General features: G+C 43.9%; 1 protein-coding gene across 3 annotated transcripts in view; it reads left to right on the top strand.

Annotated features, from left to right (window-relative positions):
• The window catches only part of KEAP1 (kelch like ECH associated protein 1), a 65,182-nt gene extending 44,537 nt beyond the window's left edge, over positions 1-20,645 (top strand). For all 3 annotated transcript variants that reach the window (XM_066593581.1, XM_066593579.1, XM_066593580.1), the window contains exons 3-6: positions 7,781-8,463; positions 13,290-13,495; positions 17,079-17,255; positions 19,864-20,645. In XM_066593581.1, the coding sequence (XP_066449678.1) occupies positions 7,781-8,463; positions 13,290-13,495; positions 17,079-17,255; positions 19,864-20,090 (1,293 nt within the window). In that variant the 3' untranslated portion in view covers positions 20,091-20,645. The remainder of the gene's footprint in view (positions 1-7,780; positions 8,464-13,289; positions 13,496-17,078; positions 17,256-19,863) is intronic.
• The last annotated feature ends 3,563 nt before the right edge of the window (positions 20,646-24,208 follow it).

Here is a 24,208-nt window from a genome sequence, read left to right as displayed (position 1 = left end):
GGTACAGATCTGCTGGAAAGAGACAAGTTTTTCAGGTAGTTGGATGCGTTTGGCAGCTGGTTTCAATAATAAGGCTGCCTATCCACGAGCGATGATCTGCCGGCGATAAATCGCGCTGTGTGAAGCTTTCCATAGCGTTGCTATGGAAAGCGCAGTGCCGGCGTCCACGAGCAGAGGATCATAGCAATTCTCCGCTCGCGGGATCTAAATTGCGGCATCCCGTGATTCTCCGTGGTGAGCCTGTCAGCTCTCGTCCCCGCAGCGGAATATCGCTAGCGATATTCCGCCTCAGCCTTGGACAGGGGCCTAGACTGCAACTTTTACTTGAGATCCTCCAGATTGTATACTTATGGGCTGTAGCTTATTTAGGGGACTATAGTAGGTAATGATTAAACTGTCCATCCCTGCAGGCAAATATGGTATAACCTTGGCTGCTCTGATACATCATGGGATTGATTTGAAAGTTTAAAAAAATCTGATAATCAAGATGGTGGCTGACAAGCTTCAGACAGGGGGCTGCACAGCATGGAAATGGCTGGAATACATAGAGGAGACTTCCAGACTGTGACAGGCAATCAGATGAGGGGGATAAGCGTGGCAAAATGAGTGGCCGTTTTAAGGAGCTGTCCTTGTAGTGGACCTTTTGGAGCGTAGTCTCTTGCTCGGGCCCTGCCCCTCCATTAGCTGCTGCTAAGGCCTAAGCACCACCATGGTTTTAACGTAGCTGGCAGTTGACTTTTTAATGGGTGTATTGTAATACTTTATTGCTTAGCTGAAAAAGTCCCAAAATTGGCCAACTTTTAGCTCTCATCAGTGGCGTTGCTCCCTAAAAGTTGTCCTAAAGGAGGTCCTTGATACTACTTAATACTAAATTGTTGCCTAAATACTGAGCTGCAGTACCACACGATCCTCGGGGACACAAATGGTGCTTTTTTTTTTTTTTTCTTCTTTTTTTATGTGCACTCAGCTGCTCCGGGCACCTACTTTCTATCAGATGAGCGCTTGTCGGGCTGTGGGCACGTTAACCAGTATAAAGGTTGTACTGAAGCTGTAAACAAGCAACACGGATGATGCACTCTGCTAGAATTATGTTTGCAAAGCACAAACAGACTCCTGTTGTGATCAGAGTTCATGATGACCAGCTCGTAAGAAGAGTCCTTTCCCATCAGGCCTCTTTCACGTGGGCAACATCACCGCTACAAAATTGCTGTGATATCGCAGCTCTTTTCCCATGATTTTGTAGCATCAGTGATTCGTTTTTCTTGTGAAAAATAGCACATTGCCTCACTGATTTTATCGATAGAAGGTTAAGCCCTATCCCTAAAATAATCCCTAGCTGCATTCCCTGAAAAAAATAAGGGCATACTTGCCTAGCAGACTGGGTCCGGGTCCTCCCGCTGCACACCCGGAGCTCCGCCAGGCGTCCTGCAATCCTTGTTCGTCCACAGAAGATCACTACCTGGTTGCGGGATTCAAAAATCCCGCCTCTAGGAAGCGATGACTCTGGCTGAGTAGTGTTGGATGAACCAATCAATGCAGTGCTCTATGAACCAATGCAAAGACTGTGATTAGTTCTTCAAACGCTGCTCACTCAATCAAGTCGTGGCATTGATTGGCCAATTCATAAGTCCTGCCTCCACACAGTTATTGGTATTCTGTACTATACTCCAGAACTGCACTCACTATTCTGCTGGTGGAGTCACTGTGTACATACATTACTTATCCTGTACTGATCCTGAGTTACATCCTGTATTATACTCCAGAGCTGCACTCACTATTCTGCTGGTGGAGTCACTGTGTACATACATTACTTATCCTGTACTGATCCTGAATTACATCCTGTATTATACTCCAGAGCTGCACTTACTATTCTGCTGGTGGAGTCACTGTGTACATACATTACTTATCCTGTACTGATCCTGTATTATACTCCAGAGCTGCACTCACTATTCTGCTGGTGGAGTCACTGTGTACATACATTACTTATCCTGTACTGATCCTGAATTACATCCTGTATTATACTCCAGAGCTGCACTTACTACTCTGCTGGTGGAGTCACTGTGTACATACATTACTTATCCTGTACTGATCCTGAATTACATCCTGTATTATACTCCAGAGCTGCACTTACTATTCTGCTGGTGGAGTCACTGTGTACATACATTACTTATCCTGTACTGATCCTGTATTATACTCCAGAGCTGCACTCACTATTCTGCTGGTGGAGTCACTGTATACATACATTACTTATCCTGTACTGATCCTGAATTACATCCTGTATTATACTCCAGAGCTGCACTCACTATTCTGCTGGTGGAGTCACTGTGTACATACATTACTTATCCTGTACTGATCCTGTGTTACATCATGTATTATACTCCAGAGCTGTACTCACTATTCTGCTGGTGGAGTCACTGTATACATACATTACTTATCCTGTACTGACCCTGAGTTACATCCTGTATTATACTCCAGAGCTGCACTCACTATTCTGCTGGTGGAGTCACTGTGTACATACATTACTTATCCTGTACTGATCCTGAGTTACATCCTGTATTATACTCCAGAGCTGCACTCACTATTCTGCTGGTGGAGTCACTGTGTACATACATTACTTATCCTGTACTGATCCTGAGTTACATCCTGTATTATACTTCAGAGCAGCACTCACTAGTCTGCTGGTGGAGTCACTGGGTACATATATTACATTACTTCTCCTGTACTGATCCTGAGTAATGGTCCTTTTACATGGGATGATTGTCTGATGCTTAAGCATTCTACAGTCGTCCCAGCTATTATTGTTCCTGTGCTGTTATACCGGAGCGACGATCACTTAGTTGATGTGAGCCCGGCCTTAAGGTTGTCTGTTGTCACAATGGTGGGGCAGTAAGAGCCCTGTGCATTGGGGACATGTCATGTTGGGGCTTCTGTTCCTTTAATTCTCCCTATTTCTTTCCAAGAACTGGAAATGGAAAGTTTGCAGAGTTCTTACAAGAGCGGTGTAATGTGACCCGTGTCTTTCTGCTGGTTCCTTGCTCCCTGTTCCTCCTCTTGAGGTGGAAGATTGTATACAACCATTGTTTTCTTAATTGCTGGTTACCTGCCTAGTTACATAGACTCAACCGGATCAAGGTCAACATAAAAGAATGTGTTAGATGTCTCCAATGTACAAGTCTCCGGTGTTGTGTCATTGCAGTCTGTACATGTCACAGGTTACTCGCTACCTCCGGAGCAGTAGTTCGAAGCAGCAGCCATATTCAACCTGTAGCTCTCCAGTATGCTGGACTTGGGTATGCTGGGATTTGTAGTTCTCCAGCTAGTGAGTCACCAGTTGGAGACCACTGAAGGAAATTAACTTCTGGGCCATCTAGTGGAAACGACCAAACCCAAGTCCTGTAAGATGGTTTCATTAGGACCGGATTAGCTCAGAGTTGGGGTACAGTTGTCTAGACAAACAACAAACTCCGCTGTGAGAAGTATTCGGTCTCCATGAGTTCAGCATCTGCGGTCACCAAGCGCAGATCTTGAAAAAGGTAATAATTTGACACTAACTTTAATTCTATATAACATTCTAGGTAATGATAGACTGGGTTTCCAGCATCTGGATGTAAATATTGTATGTTTCCATTCACTGACAGCTAGTAGAGATTTTGCAAATTAAGAAGATTTGATGATACCCAAAGTATATTAGAAGTTGTACATGGCATTTTCCAGTTTTGATGTCAATTTAAAACTTTTTTTTCCCACTGTGCCACTTTCTTCATTTTCAGTTCCTGGCTGTCTTCAAGATCCCTGCTTGCTGTTACTGCATTGTTGTTTACACTGGCATCCTTGTGTAACTAGTCATCTGGTAGGCTATTCAGCCTCTGGATCTAAATAACTTGTCCAACCACTTTTTAAAGTATTCTTAGCAATTTTCAAAAATGTTTTCAGTGTTTGCATTCCTCTGCATTTCACAAGGTTTATGATCTGTCCAGAAGGTCCAATATTCCATCAGCCTTAGATATGGGATTAAGGTGTGCGTCTTCCACTGCAGTGAGCGCAGCGAGATGTTTACTGATAGATCACACGTCCTTGTGTCTTGCTGAGTCATCGCCTCCTCCGGGGCAGGAATGTGCACTGGGGTCATTTATATAACGATGACACCAGGAAAAACGGGACTGACGGCGGCGGATGAGATGCAATGTCATGCTGCTCTGCAATATATTATACGGGCAGCTGTGGACATCTCGCACGTCACCTGATGTTTGCTTGTGTCAAATCCTTATCATTGTTGGATTGAAAAGGTTCTAAAATGTTTTGTGTTTCGACTTCTGATTTCAAGATCTCCACTTGCTGTGGGTTTAGTGAGTATTCATAACACTTCTGTACGCTTATCAGAAAGTCAACCTACGTTTTCATTAGACCATGGCTATAAGTGGCAATTCTTCTACCTATTCTGTCGTCAAAGCTACCCCCCCCCCCCATACTCTCTTCCAAAGTACGGCTCAGACTATATTGCCCTGGGGTACAAAACACATGGAGGACTTAGTGACAATGTAGCAGTCACTCAGCAGTTCTCAGTTATTCCTCGTAACCTGATTACAGCAGGGCCAAGGGAAGGAGACTTCGAATACAACATACGGTAGTAGTATTTTTTTGGGCGCTGCAGTGTAGGTATTTTTTGGGTGCTGCAGTGTAGGTCATGTAGGCCCCTGTTTAGTTCTGGAATCTTATGCCGCTGTTGTCTGAGCCTACGTGGCGGTGTCATTCAGGAAGCCTTATTCGGTTTTTAAAGTGCTTTGAATTCTGGATGGAAATACACACCTGTTTAACGGTAAAGTAGTAATTGACTTCCAATGTGTGACAATATTAATTGGGAGGGAGGAGACTTTTTTTTTTTTTTCTTCTTGTGGCCATTTTGAACGCCGCCGCACTGAATTCAGCTTAGGTTTTTCAAAAGGGAAGGGGGTCATGTAATACCAGTCTTGGCTAGAATTTACACTGGAAGGGACCGTTTTGCCCGGTCTTTACTTGTTCTGTAGTTAAGTTTCTCAAAGTGCTTTACATGATGTGTTCGATGTGTCCACCATCCTGCCGGCTGCAGGTGATTTTTCTTCACAGTACTGTACAATTCACTGTTTCAGCTGAACCATATTGCTTATTTTTTTCATATGCACAAGGGACTTTAAATGGCCTCAGAAATAAAAGTCCAAAGGTGTTAGGTTTGTTTGGTCACCATGACGACCATTCTACCGGACCTCTTCATCCAATCCAGTGCTTGGAGTATTGCACATCCAGCCATCTGTGTACAGTCAGAGCAAAGTGCGAAGGGGCATCGTCCTGCTGAAAGTTAGATGAGGACTTGTTCTCATGGAGAACGGATGGGAACGTGGTATCCTGTTGCATCTGGAGGTACTTCTCACCACTGAGTGATCCATCAATAGAACAAGGCCCTATATGAGGGTCTCTCCATCCACCCCCCTCCTTCCCAAGTACCACACCAAACCATGACATTTTGCACACACATGGTTTTTGATGGGTCAATCCATCATGGATTATCATCGGACCAATACCGGCCATTGTGGCAATTGACCTCACCATTCACATAAAACAGTTCAAAATGGCTGCTGAAAAAGTTTCCTCCACCTAAAAATGCCGCCTCCTTCCCAGTGAATACTGCCACACATTCAAAGTCAATTTTCTCATTACTACTTTAAACAGGTGGGTGTGGCAAAACTTTTGCCTCACCCTGTACCTTACATTTGGAAAATGACAGGAACAATCAACATGACTAAATGCGTGATGGGGTCCCGCTCACGAGGACTTTTACACGCGAGGTCCATTTACACGTAATGATTATCGCTCAAAATTCGAGAATGAATTTAAGCAATAATGGTTCATTGGAAATGCACAAAAATCGCTCACTTGCCATTCAGTCAGCGCTTCCCATAGGAGGAGAAGCGCTGAGCGAGAAGCGTAGGAGAAGCCCGTGATCCAGCGGCAAGTCTCTCCTATGCAAATGCTTTGCATGAACGCTAATGACCTTAGTGGCGATGACGGCGCTCGTGCTGTTGTTTGAAAGACTGTCGACCCGTGTAAAAGGGGTATTGGTCTACAAGGGATGGGGATGGAGACAGGAGGCGAGTGGAAGCTGCTCGTGTTGGAGTGACGGCGGGGCTGCTGTAGCTTGTAAGATTGCAGAGGTGGGTTTCATTGTCTCTGAAGGCGGTGGAGAGTCTTGTGTTGGGGCAGTGCATTCCAGAGTGTGGGGGAAGCACAGGAGACTACTGTTAGGGCCCTTTTACACGGGCCGATAAATTGTTCAGTGTGAATGCATGCCCCAACTGTACAAGAAGCAAACAAATTCTGATTTATTGTTCAGTTACTGAATGACCGGTCAGCTCATGTAAACAGGCGGCCATTGATTTATGAACGATTGCTTGCTTACGATGCTCAGGAACGAAAGGGCCTGCCAGGCATTGGCACCTGACACATTGCTGCGTGTAAAGGGGCCATTAAAAGCATATGAGGAGAGCAAAGTAGGTCTTGTGAGGACTGGAGATTACAGACCGTGAGGTAGCGGGATATTAGGACAGATGTATGGAGGGGACAGGTTGTGGATGGCCTTGTATGTCATAGGCAGATTGAATTGGATTGTCCAGGTGATGGGCAGCCAGTAAAGTGATTGGCAGAGGGAAGAGGACAAGGATTAATGGGGGGAGAGGTGGATTAGTTGTGCAGCAGAGTTGAGGATGGATTGGAGGGGCGCAAGAGTGTTAGACGAGAGGCGGATGTTGCAGAGTAAACTAGTCTGCAGGTGATGAGGACATGCACTAGCGTTTTTATCGACTCTTATTTGAAGATCGATCGTATCCAAGAGATTTTTTTGGAGGTGGCAGGAGGCGGCTTGGTGGTTTTATGTCTATAAAGTTTGAAGATCAGGACTGAATCAAGTGTGACCCTGAGACAGTGGGATTGTAAAACTATAGAAAGTAAGGAGCTGTTAATTGTGATCAGTCTGGTAAGGCCTCATGTCCATGGGCAAGTCTGATTCCGCATGCGGGAGCCTGCGGCGGAATCCAACCCTGCGTACCTGTGTACACGGCGTCCGCATGATTCTTCCGGGACATCCGTGGATCGCCTGCACAGCTTGCCTTCAGATACGCGCACTATAGAATTTTTCATTCTTTTAAATCTCCTGCTCTTTCCACGAAGTCATAGCCTGTCTGCAGCGTCAACGGTTCGTGGGCTGCAGATCAGATGGCTTCCATTGACTTTAATGGAAGTGAAATGGAGCATGCTGCGATTATTATTTTTTTTTCTCCCAGAATCAAAAGATGCACAAAACAAATCCGCCTTTTCTAATTCAGGTGCTTCTCTATGGGCGTCTTGAATTGCGGATCTTCCATGCGAGTGCCACAAATAACATCCGCCTGTGGACATTGGGTCTAAGGGGGTTTTGTGAGATGGCAGGAAGATGGTGAAATGTATTCTCTCTTGTTTGTTTTAGAAAGCAGTAAGACAAGGAGGCGATAGATGTTACCTCTCTGCTGTACAGAATGCCGAAGTGTCTTACAGCTTCTGGCGGTATTTTTCAGGAGACTATTTGGCAAGACTTCTATTTCCCCTAATGGCCTTCATGGGCTTTCATCCGTTTGCCTTAATTGAAGTTGCCACCTGGAAGGGTTTACATACTTTGTCCATCCTGGATTTACCATATACTTTCTATATACTGTTAACCATAACTTCCCACCTCATTTACTTGTCCTCTCACATTATTTTTTTTCCCATTACACAGGTGTCCAAGCAGGAAGAGTTCTTCAACCTCTCCCGCTGTCAGTTGGTCAACCTCATCAGCCGCGATGACCTGAACGTTCGCTGTGAGTCCGAAGTCTTCCATGCTTGCATAAACTGGGTCAAGTATGACTGTGAGAACCGGCGGCCCTACATTCAGGCACTGTTGAGGGCGGTGCGATGCCATTCACTAACTCCCAACTTCCTAAAGCTGCAGCTCCAGCGCTGTGAGATTCTGCGTGGAGACACCCGTTGTCAGGACTACTTGGCTCAGATCTTCCAGGACCTCACTCTCCATAAGCTCACCAGACCCCAGGAGAGGAGTCCTAACGTTCCTCAGTTCATCTACGTGGCCGGAGGTTACTTCCGGCAGTCCCTCAATTTCCTGGAGGCTTACAACCCAATGGAGGGAGAATGGCTTAGTTTGGCTCCCTTGGAGATGCCGCGGAGTGGCCTCGCCGGCTGTGTTCTTGGGGGTCTCTTTTATGCAGTCGGGGGCCGTAACAATGCACCTGAATGCAATGAGGACTCAAACGCCATGGACTGCTACAACCCAATGAACAACCAGTGGTCGCCTTGCGCATCTATGAGCGTTCCCAGAAACAGGGTTGGCGCAGGCGTCATAGATGGACAGATATATGCAGTAGGAGGATCTCACGGGTGTCTTCATCACAACAGTGTGGAAAGGTGAGTCCTGGTGGTCTATAGCATATTAACACTTTTTTTTTCATGGCCACATTTAGAGGGCCAAAACTTTATTTAGACGAAGTATGAGTGAAATGACGTTGTGTCTAATTTACCTTGTAACACAAGAAACTCCAGCAGATTTTTTTCTATTTTTAGTGTTACATTTACTTCCCTAAAGTCAGCACATCCTGCTGGTCACATGACTCGTCACACTTCTCGTATTATGGTTCCTTCTATAGAAAGCGCAGTAATGAAATCATCCATTTTTGAATGGGGTTTCTGATTTTATACAAATAAAACATAAAAATTGAGTGAACAGTTCTGTAACTTTCTAAAATAGTTTGTTTTAATTCCTCCCCGTTTTCAAGATACATTTGTATTCACTGACAGCAAACAGATCTAGAAGCCTCAAAACCTATACAACTTGTTAGGGCTTGTTGCCCTATTCTATCCCGTCTAGACCAGTGGTCCCCAACCTTTTTGGCACCAGGGACCGGCTTCAAGCAAGACCATTTTTACAAGGCCCGGCAGGGTAGGGCGGGACATGGGCGGGGCTTTGGTTATATGGGGCGGGGCTATGAAGGGGGCTGGAGTTAAGTGCATTCTTATTTAATTATGACATTTAGAATGTCCTGGCAGTACACACATAGGGCAGTATAATATATCCCCCCCCCTCCCCCGCCTGGCAGCACACATATAGGGCAGTATATAATCTATGCCCCCCTCCCCAGCAAACACACATAGAGCAGCATATAATTTATCTTCCCCCCCCCCCCCCCACCTCTCAGTGATAGACAGCCCCCACCTCTCAGTGATAGACAGCCCCCACCCCCCCCAGTAATAGGCAGCCCCCACCCCCCACCCAGTATTAGGCAGCCCCCCCCCCCCCCAGTAAGCAATCCCCTCCAGTAATAAGCAGCCCCCCAACCCATATACTTACCTCCTCCCTGCTGTCAGCGTCGTTCTCTGTCTGCTTGCCCTGACGTCAGTGTGCGCTGGGATCAGCGTGATTACCAGCGGGGAGCTGCGGCGCCCCCGCTGGTAATCGCTTCAGTGGTGAGCGGCGTCCACGGGCCACAAAACAAGGCAGCGGGCCTTGTGTTTAGAGCAAAAGTTCCCGGCGGTGCCGCGGACCGGCGCTAACCACCCAACAGCCCGGTCCACGGCCCGGTGGTTGGGGACCCCTGGTCTAGACGATCCTCTGGGAGATGGTTTTCATGTCCTGATAGTTTTGCTCGCTGGTGAAATGTATGAGTCTGCCTTTTGCGCTCGCAGAGGATTGTCTACACTAGATACAATTGTAACAAACCCCATTATGAGAAGTACAATGTCTGTGACTTTATACACCAGAGGTCGGGGGGGGGGGGGGGGTTCTACCGCATTAATCTCTCCAGCAGAGTGTTTTCCCGCTTCATTACGGGAGCAGGAAAAGTGAAACCGCTGGCTGAACCGACTTGTGATGGAACTGAATGGCACCGAACGGACCCCACTGACTACAGAAGGATCTGTTTTTGTTTCCATCCGGCGTTTTACAGCTGGTTATAGTGCTGTACTCGTTCTGTATCTTAAAGGGGTTGAACCACAATTGCAATTTAGCATTTATCCTGTGGAAAGGTGATGACTTGGTGATTGGTGGGGGTTTCACTACTGAGACCCTCACCAACCTCAAGAATGGGGGTCCCATGTACCCAGTTCTCCTCACAGTGAGGAGACGACTGAATGGAGTGCTGGTTGTGCAAGCGCACTAGCACTCCATTCACTTTCAATGGGATTCTAAAGCTAATTGAGCGGTACCCGCTCAGGTATTTCTGTCAGTCTCGTTAAAATAGTGCAATAACCACGTGTGTTCGGCCAACACTGCACTCACACTGATGTCACTATGTGGGTGGGGGAGAAATGACTTGTTATCAAGATAGGTGGGGGTCTCAGCTGTGAGCCCCCCACTGATCAGCCGGTTATCCTCTACCTGGTGGATAATAGATAACTTGCAATTGTGTTACGACCCCTTTAATGGAAATCGGCAACAGGGGCTCTGAACAAAATCTCCAATGCTGTTGTGAGTAAGCCCTTAAAGGGGTTTTCTGGGACTACAAGAAAAAAATTTTAATGTGTAGAAAATGGTGTAAAATAGAGAAATTGGGCACTTCTCTCACTATAGCTGTGATTGGCTAAACGGCCCATGACCACCTCCTCCAGGATTGGGACTGGGGCTACTGTGCTGGATGGGGGTGCTTTTAAAGGAATTGAATTTGCCTGGTTTACATTGCACAAGTTCATGTCCCTGAAAATTTGTTTTGGGTCCAGAAAACCCCTTCTTAAATGTATGATTGGCATTGGTCAACTCGCTTAAATTCCCCCTTCAGTTAACCAGTGTAAATGGCAGGATGCAGTTGGGAGAGAAAAAACAGGCAAAAGCCAAATTCTCCTCACCCAGATTTCACTGCTATGGTGGTGGTGCCCGTTGGGCTCCATAGCCGTGATCGTGTCACCGAAATCAGGGATGTATCACTGCAGTAGTCAATCAGCGGCTTACTCCATCCGGCGGCTGTCCATAGTGGTCCCGTGTCTTGGGGCATCAGCAATGCTGCAGCTGGAAATGAAGAACAGCAAAAGGGTGTATGTGGGTGAACAGGAGCAGCAGGGTCAGGGCAGGATGAGGCTCTTTATGCCTTTCCAGCACCTTGAGCAAGCTTAGACTTTAAGCCATTTTAATGTTCCCGCTGATGTCTGCATCGCCTCAGAATCCACCTGAAGTCTTTGTAACGTTATTTCTGTGGCACCGCATCATCTGTCATCTGTGCATATAGTTGGTTTGGTGCTACCCTGCTGTTGGCAGTGCCCTTCAGGCTCTTAGAATTAAACCAGAGTTTAAACTGTGTCGTCCCTCAGCATTTTCCCTTCTATTTCCGCTGTTTGACTGGTTTTATAAACTACTTCAGTAATGCGAAACTCAGTTCGGAAATGAAACCTTAGACTGTAAATGGTTAATGAGAGAAATAAACTACCAGCTGGAAAAACGGAATTCTCAGAGATTCTTGAGGAGGAAATCTGCAAGTAAGCCCCTCTAAGGCTGGGTTCACACAAGGCGGATTTGCCGCGCGGAATTTCGCCGCGACAAATCCGCCCGCGGCCGCCAATCTCGGGATTAGCCAGCCATGTGGACGAGATTTCTCAGAAATCTCATCCACACGGGACGGCCAATCCGCTGCGGTAAGTCCGGCAGCCGCGGTTTCAGAATATGCAGCATGTCCATTCTTTTTTTCATACCGCTGCGGCCGCGCTCTCTACTATGGGAGCATGGGCCGCAGCGAAAGAGCGAGCGGCCGGGCCACTTCAAAGCCGCCGCGGCTTTTTCCGCGGCGGTTCTCCTGGCGGAAATCTCGCGGTTTTTGCTGCGGCCAAACCGCGAGATTTCCGACAGGAATACGCCCCGTGTGAACCCAGGCTAAAAGAGAAAGGTGTTGTGTGAGAGTCTTATTTAGAAGCTTAGAAGAAATGTCTGCATAAAGCCTAAAATCAAGGGACTCTATGCTGCCTCTCCTCCCCTCCCGGCTGCTTTCTCTAAAGCCACAGGAATGTCTGACCACCGACAGGAAAAAAAGATTTTTTTATTTTTGTAAACTTGGGCACATCTTAGATCGGCTGCACACGGGCGGATTTGCATTGTGTAATCCGAAGCGGGCACCTGCCTCCGGATTCTACAGCAAAACCGCCCATAGCATGCTATTGAAAAATGCTCTTTCCTGCACACGAGTAGAAATACAGCGGGAAAAAAAAGTATTTAGTCAGATACCAATTGTACAAGTTTATTTGCAAATAAATTCATTAAAAATCGGACAATGTGATTTTCTGGATGTGTTTTCTCATGTTGTCTCTCATAGTTGAGGTCCACCTATGATGTCAATTACAGGCCTCTCATCTTTGTAAGTGGGAGAACTTGTACAATTGGTATCTGACTAAATACTTTTTTTCCCACTGTAAATTGCGATTATATATATGTATGTATATGTGTGTATATATGTATATGTATATATGTATATGTATATATACATATATACACACATATATATAATCGCAATTTACAGTGGGAAAAAAAGTATTTAGTCAGATACCAATTGTACAAGTTCTCCCACTTACAAAGATTTATATATATATAAATTTTTTCTTCCCCCATTCATGGGGGAAAAATTGCAGCCTGTTCTATTTTTGCGCAGATTCCGTGTGGACGGCTTCCATTGAAGTTAATGGTAGCTGTCTGATCCATGGCCCTTCCACGATGACGCGAGAAAAGCACACGTTTTAAAAAATATATAAAATCTGTACTGTACATCTCCTACAGCTACAGAGAAGATAGAGAAAAGGCAGGCACGCACGGATGCTGACTGGACCCGGGGTCGGATTCCACTGCAGGCTCCGGCATGCGGAATCCAACCCAGTCATGTGCAGCCGGCCATATAGTCCGAAAAATACTGCGGTGGGTACACAGCTGCCATACTTTTGACCTAAATAGTGCACCTTAAAATCGCATACCCAGCATCCCTTGTAATTCTTTCTACAGGGTTTCCCTGAAAGTAAGACACTGTCTTATATTAAATTTTGCCCAAAAAGAGGCACAGTGTCTTATTTTCAGGGGTGGGGGGGAGGGGCATACTCTCCTCGCAGCTGGCGTCTGTATCCCCCACGATGATCTCCCTGGTGGTGCGGCAGGCTGCTCTGTAATCCTCAGTGTAGGTCTTATTTTCGGGGAAATGCATTAATACTAAATAGAAACTGGATGTGAAAATTGCTCCCTCATGATTACTCCATACTTGTTCTATTTTTCATAGGTATGAGCCTGAGAAAGATGAATGGCAGATCGTAGCTCCGATGAAGACACGGCGGATTGGAGTTGGTGTAGCTGTACTGAACCGGCTCCTATATGCAGTTGGTGGCTTCGATGGGACGAACAGACTGAACTCTGCTGAGTGTTATTATCCAGAAACCGATGAATGGCGCAGCATCGCATCAATGAATGTTCTGCGGAGCGGTGCCGGTGAGTTCAGTGTTTTAACTAGAACTAGTTAAACCCTAGTTGAACTAGTTGACCCTCCAGCCCACACAAATCAGTATCGTTGCACCACTTCTCCGACAGACTACCGATGTACCTGCCAATGAACAGTAGGTAGACACTACACGCTGATCTGATTGGTCAGTGTTGCACACTTGAGCAACGCTGGCCAAGTAAAGATGCACAGTGAGCATCAGGCAGTCGTAGAATCGGTGGAGCCATCTTGGTTTCTCCAGGACTGGTAGTGTCTGTTTAAAGGGAATTGCAAGGAAAGGAAGCTGCCCTAGGGTATACCTGGCTAAATAAACAATTACCAAGGAAATTGCCATAGGCAAGAAATAGCCTAATGGTTAAACCCCCTCCCTCAAAAAAAAAAAACAGAATAATAAAAATGTCTACTTTATTAACATAGACAAAGTCAAGATACTGTTCAGCCACCTATTCCTTTATTTTAAAGTGTCTATGTCCATAAAGGAACTAAGTGTATAATAGCTAGGCTGGCTGTAAAAGCCCTTTTACATGGGACGAGTTTCGTCAACCCCAAAAAGACACGGATACAAAATACACAGATAAGAAATATATTTAAAAAATTATTTATTTACCAATCATATTAAAATATTACTATTTAAAATGTATAAGTTTCAAAAAAGCGTGCAGCCCTCCCACAAAAACAGTGCATAATCAGTCAAATCTGCATCAATATAGCGGTTGATGTCCCATATGCGTGTTACAATGTATAACCAGCATCATATCACAATAGCAGTCACATGTTACCACGCAAAATAAATGAACATACTAATACCATATAAAGCGCCGACCTAGATGCACACCAAGTTTCGGGCAAACGATGCCCGACACACGCCCTTGTGTATACCTTCTCCCGTGCGGTTACACAGGACGGAAGATTGCTGACAGCGCGGCCGGCAGGGAGGCGAGCAGCTGGAGCACAGTTCTCTCCCCTGCCACTCTCCATTCACTGTGAGCAGCGGCTGAACAGGCTGCTGTTTAGACTGGACGATGTGTCGTTCAGGATTTAACCCATTAATGACGCAGCCCTTTTTTTCCCCCATTTTCACTTTTTCCTCCCCCCTTTTAAAAAATCGTAACCCCTTTATTTATCCATCATCTAGCTGTATGAGGGCTTGTTTTTTGCGGGACGAATTGTATTTTTCAATGGTGCTATTTTTATTGTACAATATAATGTACTGAAAAACTTTAAAATAATTCTTAGTGGAGTAAAAAGAAAACAAAATTCTGCCATTTTTCGGTGCGTCTTGTTTCTACAGCGCACAAACTGCAACAAAACTGACTCCCGCACGGCTCCCTAAGATTTCATCGCTGGGGGGGTGTAGGGGGATCCCCGAACATCATTCAGGGAATTTAAATGCCACTGTCAGAATTGACAACGGCGTTTAAAGGGTTAACAGCTTTGATCAGCCGCGTGGCCGGTCAGAGCTGTTGCCGCCGGGTGTTGGCTATAATAAACCCACGATTTCCCTTCATACATACCCTAACGCTGCAGGATGTAAATGTACGCCCTGTAGCGTTAAAGGGTTAAGCCATTCTAAAACTGAACGACTGGATGATTCTCGTCTAGTCAGTCAGTTTCAGCATGCATTTACACGAGAGGATAAGCATCGCTCAAAACCTCGCAGGAGTGGGGGTGGGGGGGTTGAACAATCAGGACGATAACAGTCCCTTGTAAAAGGGCCTTAAGGGCGATAATCTTAAGCCATCATTATATTCACACAGCATGCAGTGTTTTAGAAAAACAACGTGACTGCAGGCAACCAACACTGAGATGCACAGGGTGTCAATCAACAGAGGCGCCACAGAAAGCAGCCAAAGTATAAGCTTCCAGTGAACCGCTATGCTGATTGTGCATTGATCACAGTTGTGACAGAAGCTGGAGTTGTGAATGTACAGAGATTTCTCTGACATAACATGTGAGCTACTATATTACCGTGTTCCCCCAAAATAAGACACTGTCTTATATTAATTTATGCCCTATTTTCGTGGGGTGTCCTATAATACTTACCTAGCAGCCGGTGTTCAGGTCCTTGCGCTGGTCTCCATCACTGCTGCAGGCTTCCATGTCCTCCGGCATGCCGACAGAGCAGTTATTCCTGGTAGCGGGGCTTGAATACCCCGCCTCCAGCAAACTAATGCTCTGATTGGTTAATTGAGCACTGCGTCAGCCAGTGAAAGCTGGCGTTTGATTAACCAAACACAGCCATTCATTTAGTGACTTTAATTGGTTGACGCAGCCCAGCACGAGGACCCGAACGCCGGCTGCTAGGTGAGTATTTGTTTGTTTTTTTACATGTAGTGTAGCTAGGGCTTATAGGGGAAACACTGTACTATACTGTGCTGCCATGCTGTCCAGTGTAATGCTATGTTGACTGTGCACCAATCACAGCCGTGACACAGGCCAAAAGTGTCGGAGAGGTCTCCAGCAGACACATAGCCATAGGATGCATTGTCCAGGAAAAGGCTGTGACTGTTGGCAGCCAGCAACAGGATGCAAAGGATGTGTGTTAATGGAGGTGCTATATAGGCAGCCTGATTATAAGTTTCCCATGGACTGCTATGCTGATTGTGCATAGATAAGTCTTCTTGCTCACCTTCTAATTGTCCCACACGCCTATTGGGTCCTCTGCTTGGGGAGAGACAATACCATCCTCTTACCCACTCACCCCATAGGTGTCTCCACACATTTTTTGGGACACACGACACCCCTCCTGACCCACGTCGCAAGCCTCTCACCAGCTAAGCCAGAAACCTACTGTACACTGATGAGGGGCAAACGCCCGAAACAGCGCTGTTTGCATGGATTTCTAGCTTGGTTTCCTATTTCCAATCATTGTTATAAAGACCTGTAAAGCGTCTGACATTGATTTGAAGGAATGCTGCCATCCAATAGGTGGCGCTGCAGAGGTATTAGTTCCATCTTCCTTATTTGCATAAGTTACCCAGAGGGGCTTGCATGGCCTTAGAAGTCTCCTCACTTGCCTTCTAGGTGTCCCGACACCCCTTTTGGGTGCTCTCCTTAAGGAGACATGACACCCCTACTGACCTAGATCACATTTGTGACAGAGGCTGGAATTGTCAGAGAGGTCAAGCTGCAAGGAGACTGCCTAAATGCCTAGCTATAAACATATTGCATAGTAAAGCCATCCCTAAACCTAATCTAAAAACCAGGTAACACATGCCCTCCCAACATGTTTCACCACAAGGCCTTATCAAGGGAGCTCAGGTAGGCTATAGTCCACCTGCTCGGCTAAATTGTTAGGGGTCTATTTGATATCAAGCTGATTGCTTCCATTGACAGCCAGCAGAATTACGAATGGTGTGTGTGTCTGTGTCTGTGTGTGTGTCTGTGTGTGTGTCTGTGTGTGTGTCTGTGTGTGTGTGTGTGTGCGCGTGTGCGTGCGTGTGCGTGTGCGTGTGCGCGCGCGCGTGTGCGTGTGCGTGTGTGCGATATAATTTTCCTTTTTAGGGAAAAAAATGTATTTTGTATATCTGTACCTTCATGCCTGAGTCAGATAGTAACATTTCATAACTACAGGTGCCTGCGCAGTTGATACAAGCGTCTACGCCATGGGAGGTTATGATGGGAGAGACCAGCTGAACAGTGTGGAGAAGTACGATGTGGAAGGAGACTCCTGGAGCTTTGTGGCACCTATGACACACCGGAGGAGTGCGCTGGGGGTCACTGTCCACCAAGGAAGGCTCTATGTGCTAGGTACCTTAGAGAACTGAATACTTCATGTGTTTGTAGGAAATGTAACTAGGGAATCCGTCTGCTTGGATGTGATGATATCCACAGTCACCATCTCTTTGCTGCCTCACTCACAACACACAATAAAGGAGAAAACATTTTATACAATTACTTAATTTCTGATGCGTTCATTGAGTTTCAAGTCTATAATATATATAAAATGTCAGAAGGTGACTGGGCCAGATTTTACTACTGATTCTAGTAGGCCAATGTTGTCCCATTTGTGAGTAAAAATTCAACTTCGCTTGTCAAGGTGACAATGGGAAAGGCATCAGATTCTACAATCGACTGTCTGAATGTTCTAGTAGCACTTGTGGGGAGCCTCGCAATAAATAGAGAAAACTTCAAGCCAGTAAAGAACAAATGGCTCAACTACTGTAACAGTCTACCTATGGACAGTAATACACTAATATTCTTCGCCATTGGGAACAGTATTCTAGTTATTTATTCTCTTGACCCACTACTATAATACTGCCTCCTATGTACAAGAATATAAGTACTATAATACGGCCCCCTATGTACAAGAATATAAGTACTATAATACGGCCCCCTATGTACAAGAATAGAACTACTATAATACTGCCCCTATGTACAAGAATAGAACTACTATAATACTGCCCTCTATGTACAAGAATAGAACTACTATAATACTGCCCCCTATGTACAAGAATAGAACTACTATAATACTGCCCCTTATGTACAAGAATAGAACTACTATAATACTGCCCTCTATGTACAAGAATAGAACTACTATAATACTGCCCCCTATGTACAAGCATATAACTACTATAATACTTGCCCCTATGTATAAGAATATAACTACTATAATACTTGCCCCTATGTATAAGAATATAACTACTATAATACTGCCCCCTATGTACAAGAATATAACTATTATAATACTGCCCCCTATGTACAAGAATATAACTATTATAATACTGCCCCCTATGTACAAGAATATAACTACTAGAATACTGCCCCCCCCATGTACAAGAATATAACTACTATAATACTTCCCTATGTACAAGAATATAACTACTATAATACTGCCCCCTATGTACAAGAATATAACTACTATAATACTGCCCCCTATGTACAAGAATATAACTACTATAATACTGCCTCCTATGTACAAGAATATAACTACTATAAATACTGCCCCCCTATGTACAAGAATATAACTACTATAATACTGCCTCCTATGTACAAGAATATAACTACTAGAATACTGCCTCCTATGTACAAGAATATAACTACTAGAATACTGCCTCCTATGTACAAGAATATAACTACTAGAATACCGTCCCCCATGTACAAGAATATAACTATTATAATACTACCCCCCTGTGTACAAGAATATAACTACTATAATACTGCCCCCTGTGTACAAGAATATAACTACTATAATACTGCCCCCTGTGTACAAGAATATAACTACTATAATACTGCCTCCCTATGTACAAGAATATAACTACTATAATACTGCTCCTATGTACAAGAATATAACTACTATAATACTGCCTCCTATGTACAAGAATATACCTACTAGAATACTGCCCCCTATGTACAAGAATATAACTACTATAATACTGCCTCCTATGTACAAGAATATACCTACTAGAATACTGCCTCCTATGTACAAGAATATAACTACTATAATACTGCTCCCTATGTACAAGAATATAACTACTATAATACTGCCCCCTATGTACAAGAATATAACTGCTGTAATACTACCCCCTATGTACAAGAATATAACTACTATAATACTACCCCCCGTGTACAAGAATATAACTACTATAATACTGCCCCCTGTGTACAAGAATATAACTACTATAATACTGCCTCCCTATTTACAAGAATATAACTACTATAATACTGCCCCCTATGTACAAGAATATAACTACTATAATACTGCTTCCCTATGTACAAGAATATAACTACTATAATACTGCCCCCTATGTAGAAGAATATAACTACTATAATACTGCTTCCCTATGTACAAGAATATAACTACTATAATACTGCCCCCTATGTAGAAGAATATAACTACTATAATACTGCCCCCTATGTACAAGAATATAACTGCTGTAATACTACCCCCTATGTACAAGAATATAACTACTATAATACTACCCCCCCCGTGTACAAGAATATAACTACTATAATACTGCCCCCTGTGTACAAGAATATAACTACTATAATACTGCCTCCCTATTTACAAGAATATAACTACTATAATACTGCCCCCTATGTACAAGAATATAACTACTATAATACTGCCCCCTATGTACAAGAATATAACTACTATAATACTGCCCCCTATGTACAAGAATATAACTACTATAATACTGCCCCCTATGTACAAGAATATAACTACTATAATACTGCCTCCTATGTACAAGAATATAGCTACTATAATAATGCCCCCTATGTACAAGAATATAACTACTATAATACTGCCCCCTTCCTTTACATACAAGACTATAACTACTATAACACTGCCCCCCTAGGTGCTGGAATATGATTACTGTACTACTGGCCTTTATTATACTATTTTCCTCTCTTCTAGGTGGATATGATGGGAATACCTTCTTGGACGGTGTGGAATGTTATGACCCGGCCCAGGATACATGGACAGAGGTAACCCGTATGATGTCAGGACGTAGCGGTGTGGGAGTGGCCATCACAATGGAGCCTTGCCGCAAAACTCCGTGTGGAAGTATTTTTCCAGAGACACAAAAAGATGAGAATCGAGACAAAAAAAGAGGCAACTGCATCTTCTCAAAGTGCAAATGATATTAAATCCAGAAGATTTCCACCAACACCCTCCATGTATTTAGTCACCCAGTAAATAAAAAAATAAATAATAAAATATTTTTTATTTTTTTGGTCCCAAGGAACTTAAATACAGAAACCTCTTTTTGTGCCCCTGCTGCTACTGAGTGGAGCTGTTGCTGCAGCTTCCTAACCTCAGTTGTAGATTTTTAATAATTTTGATAGAAAGACACTTTAAAAAAATGTTCAGTGTTAAAATAAAATGATTTTGATCATTATTTTTTTATGAGTAGCGGGTAGAAGCGGTGCCCCCTGCATCACCGGACCTGCGTGAGCTGGAGGTGGAGCCAATGGTCTTTACTGTCCTAGTAGATAACCAAGACAAGTTCTACACACCAAAATTGAAGCAAATGAGGTTAGAAGTTCTGAAGTGGTTTTTAATTTTTGTATTTTTGGGGGGGCAGGGGGGGCAGCTTTGTGTGTTTAAAGGTTTAGTCCTCATGTTTTCTTGGTGATTTTTATATTTATTATTTTTATTCAAAATTCAAAAAAATTACAATAAAATATTGTACTGGATGATCTGTGGCAACAGCTGCGCTTGTGATCTCGGCCTTACACCAGCCCTTCAGGGGTGGATAGTATCATTTGAAGTGCATCACCTCTGGTTACATATATACATTTTTTTTTGTTGTTTTTTCAAATTTTCTTTATTTTTCAAAATATTTTTTCCAAGAAGTTGAATTTGTATTTTTGTAGCTCAGATGTTTGTAGATCCTGAGTGAGAAGTAAAATGAATTGAAGATGATGGAAGTTTCATCACCAGATGCCGTTCTTTATGCGGTGGGTGATTCCCCTCCTGTTAACGTTCATACTAATTTAAATTTTTTTTTAAGTTATCATACATTTTTTTTTCTTGCTTTATCACTAAAGGCCTCGTCGCTCTGAGTGATGTATAAATGTTGCATCATTCTGCTTGTTGTAAGTTATATTATGGCAGAAGATTTAAAAAAAAAAAAAACTTTTTTCTTTGTAATGCGGTGGCACTTTAAGAATATCCACTTCTAAAAATAAACTAATCCTGCCCCCCTCCTCCCTTTTTTCCCCCTGTGATTGGTAAACATTTGAAGTATTCACAATTGATATTAAGGTAATGTGTATATTTGTAGTGTTTCATTTTGCTTCCTCTGGAGTCAGAGGATTTTTCCTTTTCAGCTTCCACAAATGTATTAAGTTGGGTCTTTTTGGGTTACAATCTGATTTATGGTTTGGCGGAACTTTTTTTGTATTGCTTTTATTCATATGAAATTTTATATCTGAGCCTTTAAAGGAAACCCATCATCAGTTTTGCTTTTTTTTTTTTTTTTATCATTGAACCCCCACCGTGATGCTCTACCACTTGTTTACTGCTTTAGGCCAGTTGACACCCTAGCATATATCAGCCTCTGTTTTGTATCCGTAACACGGACGTGCACTCCGGCCTGACCACAGGTCTCGACCCGAAATCTGAAACGGAGGTCAAAATACAGTAGCTTGTCACCGGCCTTAGTTATATGTTGGTGTCACAATTGCTGGTCTCCGTTTTAACACAAAACCCTACTTTGATGGTAATCTGCACTAGATGGGCAATATACATACTGGGCAATCTGGGTGGCGCCAATGCTTTCCTGAATCTTTGTTGTATATGTGCCCAGGCCATGATGATTGACATCTCGCCTGCAATAGAAGGAGCATGTTTGTGATTCCAGCACTGCCTGTGCTGATATTGCAAGCATTGGAGGAGGTGTTAATCATCCTTGACTGAGTACAGATACAGCAGTGACTCTGCATCTCCCATTTTTTTCCTTCTGGGTGATTTACTTGGTGTGCTACCATTAAAGTAGATTTTGGTGCTAAAATGGAGTCCAGCAATTTTGATACAAACATGTCACCAATGCAGTTAACAAGTGGTAGAGCATCATACAGCGGGTTTAATGGCCAAAAAACTAGTGACCTGTTCCTATGAAATATGACATTGTCAGTAAAGGGTATGCTTCATCAGGCCCCAGCTCTGCATTGTTTAGTCCGTATCGCACAGAATCTTGCCTTCTAAATAAAACATTTAATAAAAATTAAATGAAAGCTACACAATCTGTCACAATGTTTAGAACACCTCAATTTTTCCAGTTTTTATTAATATTTGCACAATTTAATGTCTCGCGGGAACAAATTCATTATATTTATTTTAATTTAACTTTTGTTTCACCAAATCAAATCTAGTTTTTTGATTCTTCGCTAGCTGATCTAACAGCTTCACACCATCGAGGCATTCTTTCTACAATTTAGTTCACATATTGTCCAAAAATTTCTTCTCAACATTGTTGCAGAAGTTCCCACAATTGTGCTGCATTTACAGGTGGCTTTGCTTTCACCCTTCTGTCCAATTCATCCCAAACAAGCTCAGTGCGGTTTAAGTAGTTCTGACATAACCTAAAAGTATGTTTTGGATCATTGCCTTGCTGTAATATGAACCCCAGACCAACTAGGCAGACACCAGAGGGTATTGCATGTAGTCTCAAAATGCTGTGGTAGCACTTTTTGTCCAGTGTGCCAATCACCCTGTGCAAGTTACCAACTCTGAATCCTTCAAAAGAACACCAGACCATCACAACATGCTTGATTAGTTAGTGTCACATACCCAGAAACCATTCTTTGGCGTACAAAAACCCAGTATGATGTATCAAAGATGACAAATTTTGATTCATCAGTCTATAATGCCTTCTTCCGCATGTTAGTAGTCCATTTGAGGTGCTGCTTGACCAAGGCAAGTCTGTTTTTTTTTTTTTGTTTGTTTTTTTTTTAATTTTGTGTGGAAAATCATAGCGATTCTCTGCTCGCGGCCAGCAAATCGCAGCATGCTGCGATTCTCTGTGGTCAGTCTATCTGTCAGATAGGCTCACCACTCAGTTCCTTCAGCTGCCTCCTGCTCCCGGGCAGCGGAGATTCGCCGCGGGATATCGGAACGCCCGTGGACAGGCGGCCTAAGGAAGCCACTGCTATTTCAGAAGTCTTCTCTTCACAGTTGAAATGGAAACAATGTTTATTTGTTGCTGCATTAAGCTGTACAAATGTTTTTTGTGCTGTGAGGCACTAATCAGGCAAACTGGTGACCCTCAAAAACCTGTCATCTGATCTTGTGGTGGCCTTCGGTCTGCCGGACCTCTTCCTGTCAAAGTTTCCTCCAGTTTCCAAGTGCCTTTTGATGGTATAGGAAACCCTACTGACTGCCACCTTGGCTTTCTTGGAAATGTCTCTGTAGGGCAGACCTACTCTTCTAAGGGCTATAATTGTCTGTCTGTCATCTTTGGTTAATTGCCTTTTTCGTGCCATTATGCTCCGTCCTGAAGAGCAAAACTATCCAGATCCTGCCCCAGAGGGTGCAATGCCATCTGCTGTAACACTGGTCATATACAATCACAGGGTTTGAAAGTAATCTACAAAAGTTGAGATACCCGTAGGAACCGTCTGCAGCCAATTTTCTTGTAAATTTCTTCTTGTAAAATTTCATGTTTTTATGTCAAACTTACTTTTGAATCATTGCACGATATTTGCTGGATCTGAACTGTTAATGTAAAAAAAAAACAAAACTGGAAAACGTGAGGTGTTGTAAAACATTTGACCGGTGGTGTACGTACGCGGGCCTCGCTGACAAGTACTCACTCTGCGGCCAGATCCTCGCCGGCACTTTCTTGCAGGTTTATTTTTCTACCACTCAATACTTTATTTATTGACCAGCCTTTACTTCAGTCTCACAAAATCGAGGTGTGTGAAACTTTGTAGCAAAAGTCAAATCTCAAGAGATGAACATTAAGGCCTCATGTCCACGAGCAAATTCGGATTTTAAATCTGCAGCGTTTTTCCTGCACGCGGATCCGCGCCCCATAGGGATGCATTAGGCACCCGCAGGTAGTTAAATACCTGCGGATGTCATTTTTCCCTGCAGGCGCGGGTCCCACGTGCAGGAAAAAATCCGGACATGCTCCATTCAGGCGCTGGTCTCCTGTGGGGACGGCTCCCGCAGGCTTCTATGGAAGCCGCCCGGATCCACGGGAGACCCACGCCTGAATTAAACTCACCTGCTCCGGGCGATGCAGATCTTCCTT

Source organism: Eleutherodactylus coqui, chromosome 2 (assembly GCF_035609145.1).
Source record: "Eleutherodactylus coqui strain aEleCoq1 chromosome 2, aEleCoq1.hap1, whole genome shotgun sequence".
NCBI classification, from domain to species: domain Eukaryota; kingdom Metazoa; phylum Chordata; class Amphibia; order Anura; family Eleutherodactylidae; genus Eleutherodactylus; species Eleutherodactylus coqui.
This window is presented reverse-complemented; position numbering and strand designations above follow the sequence as displayed.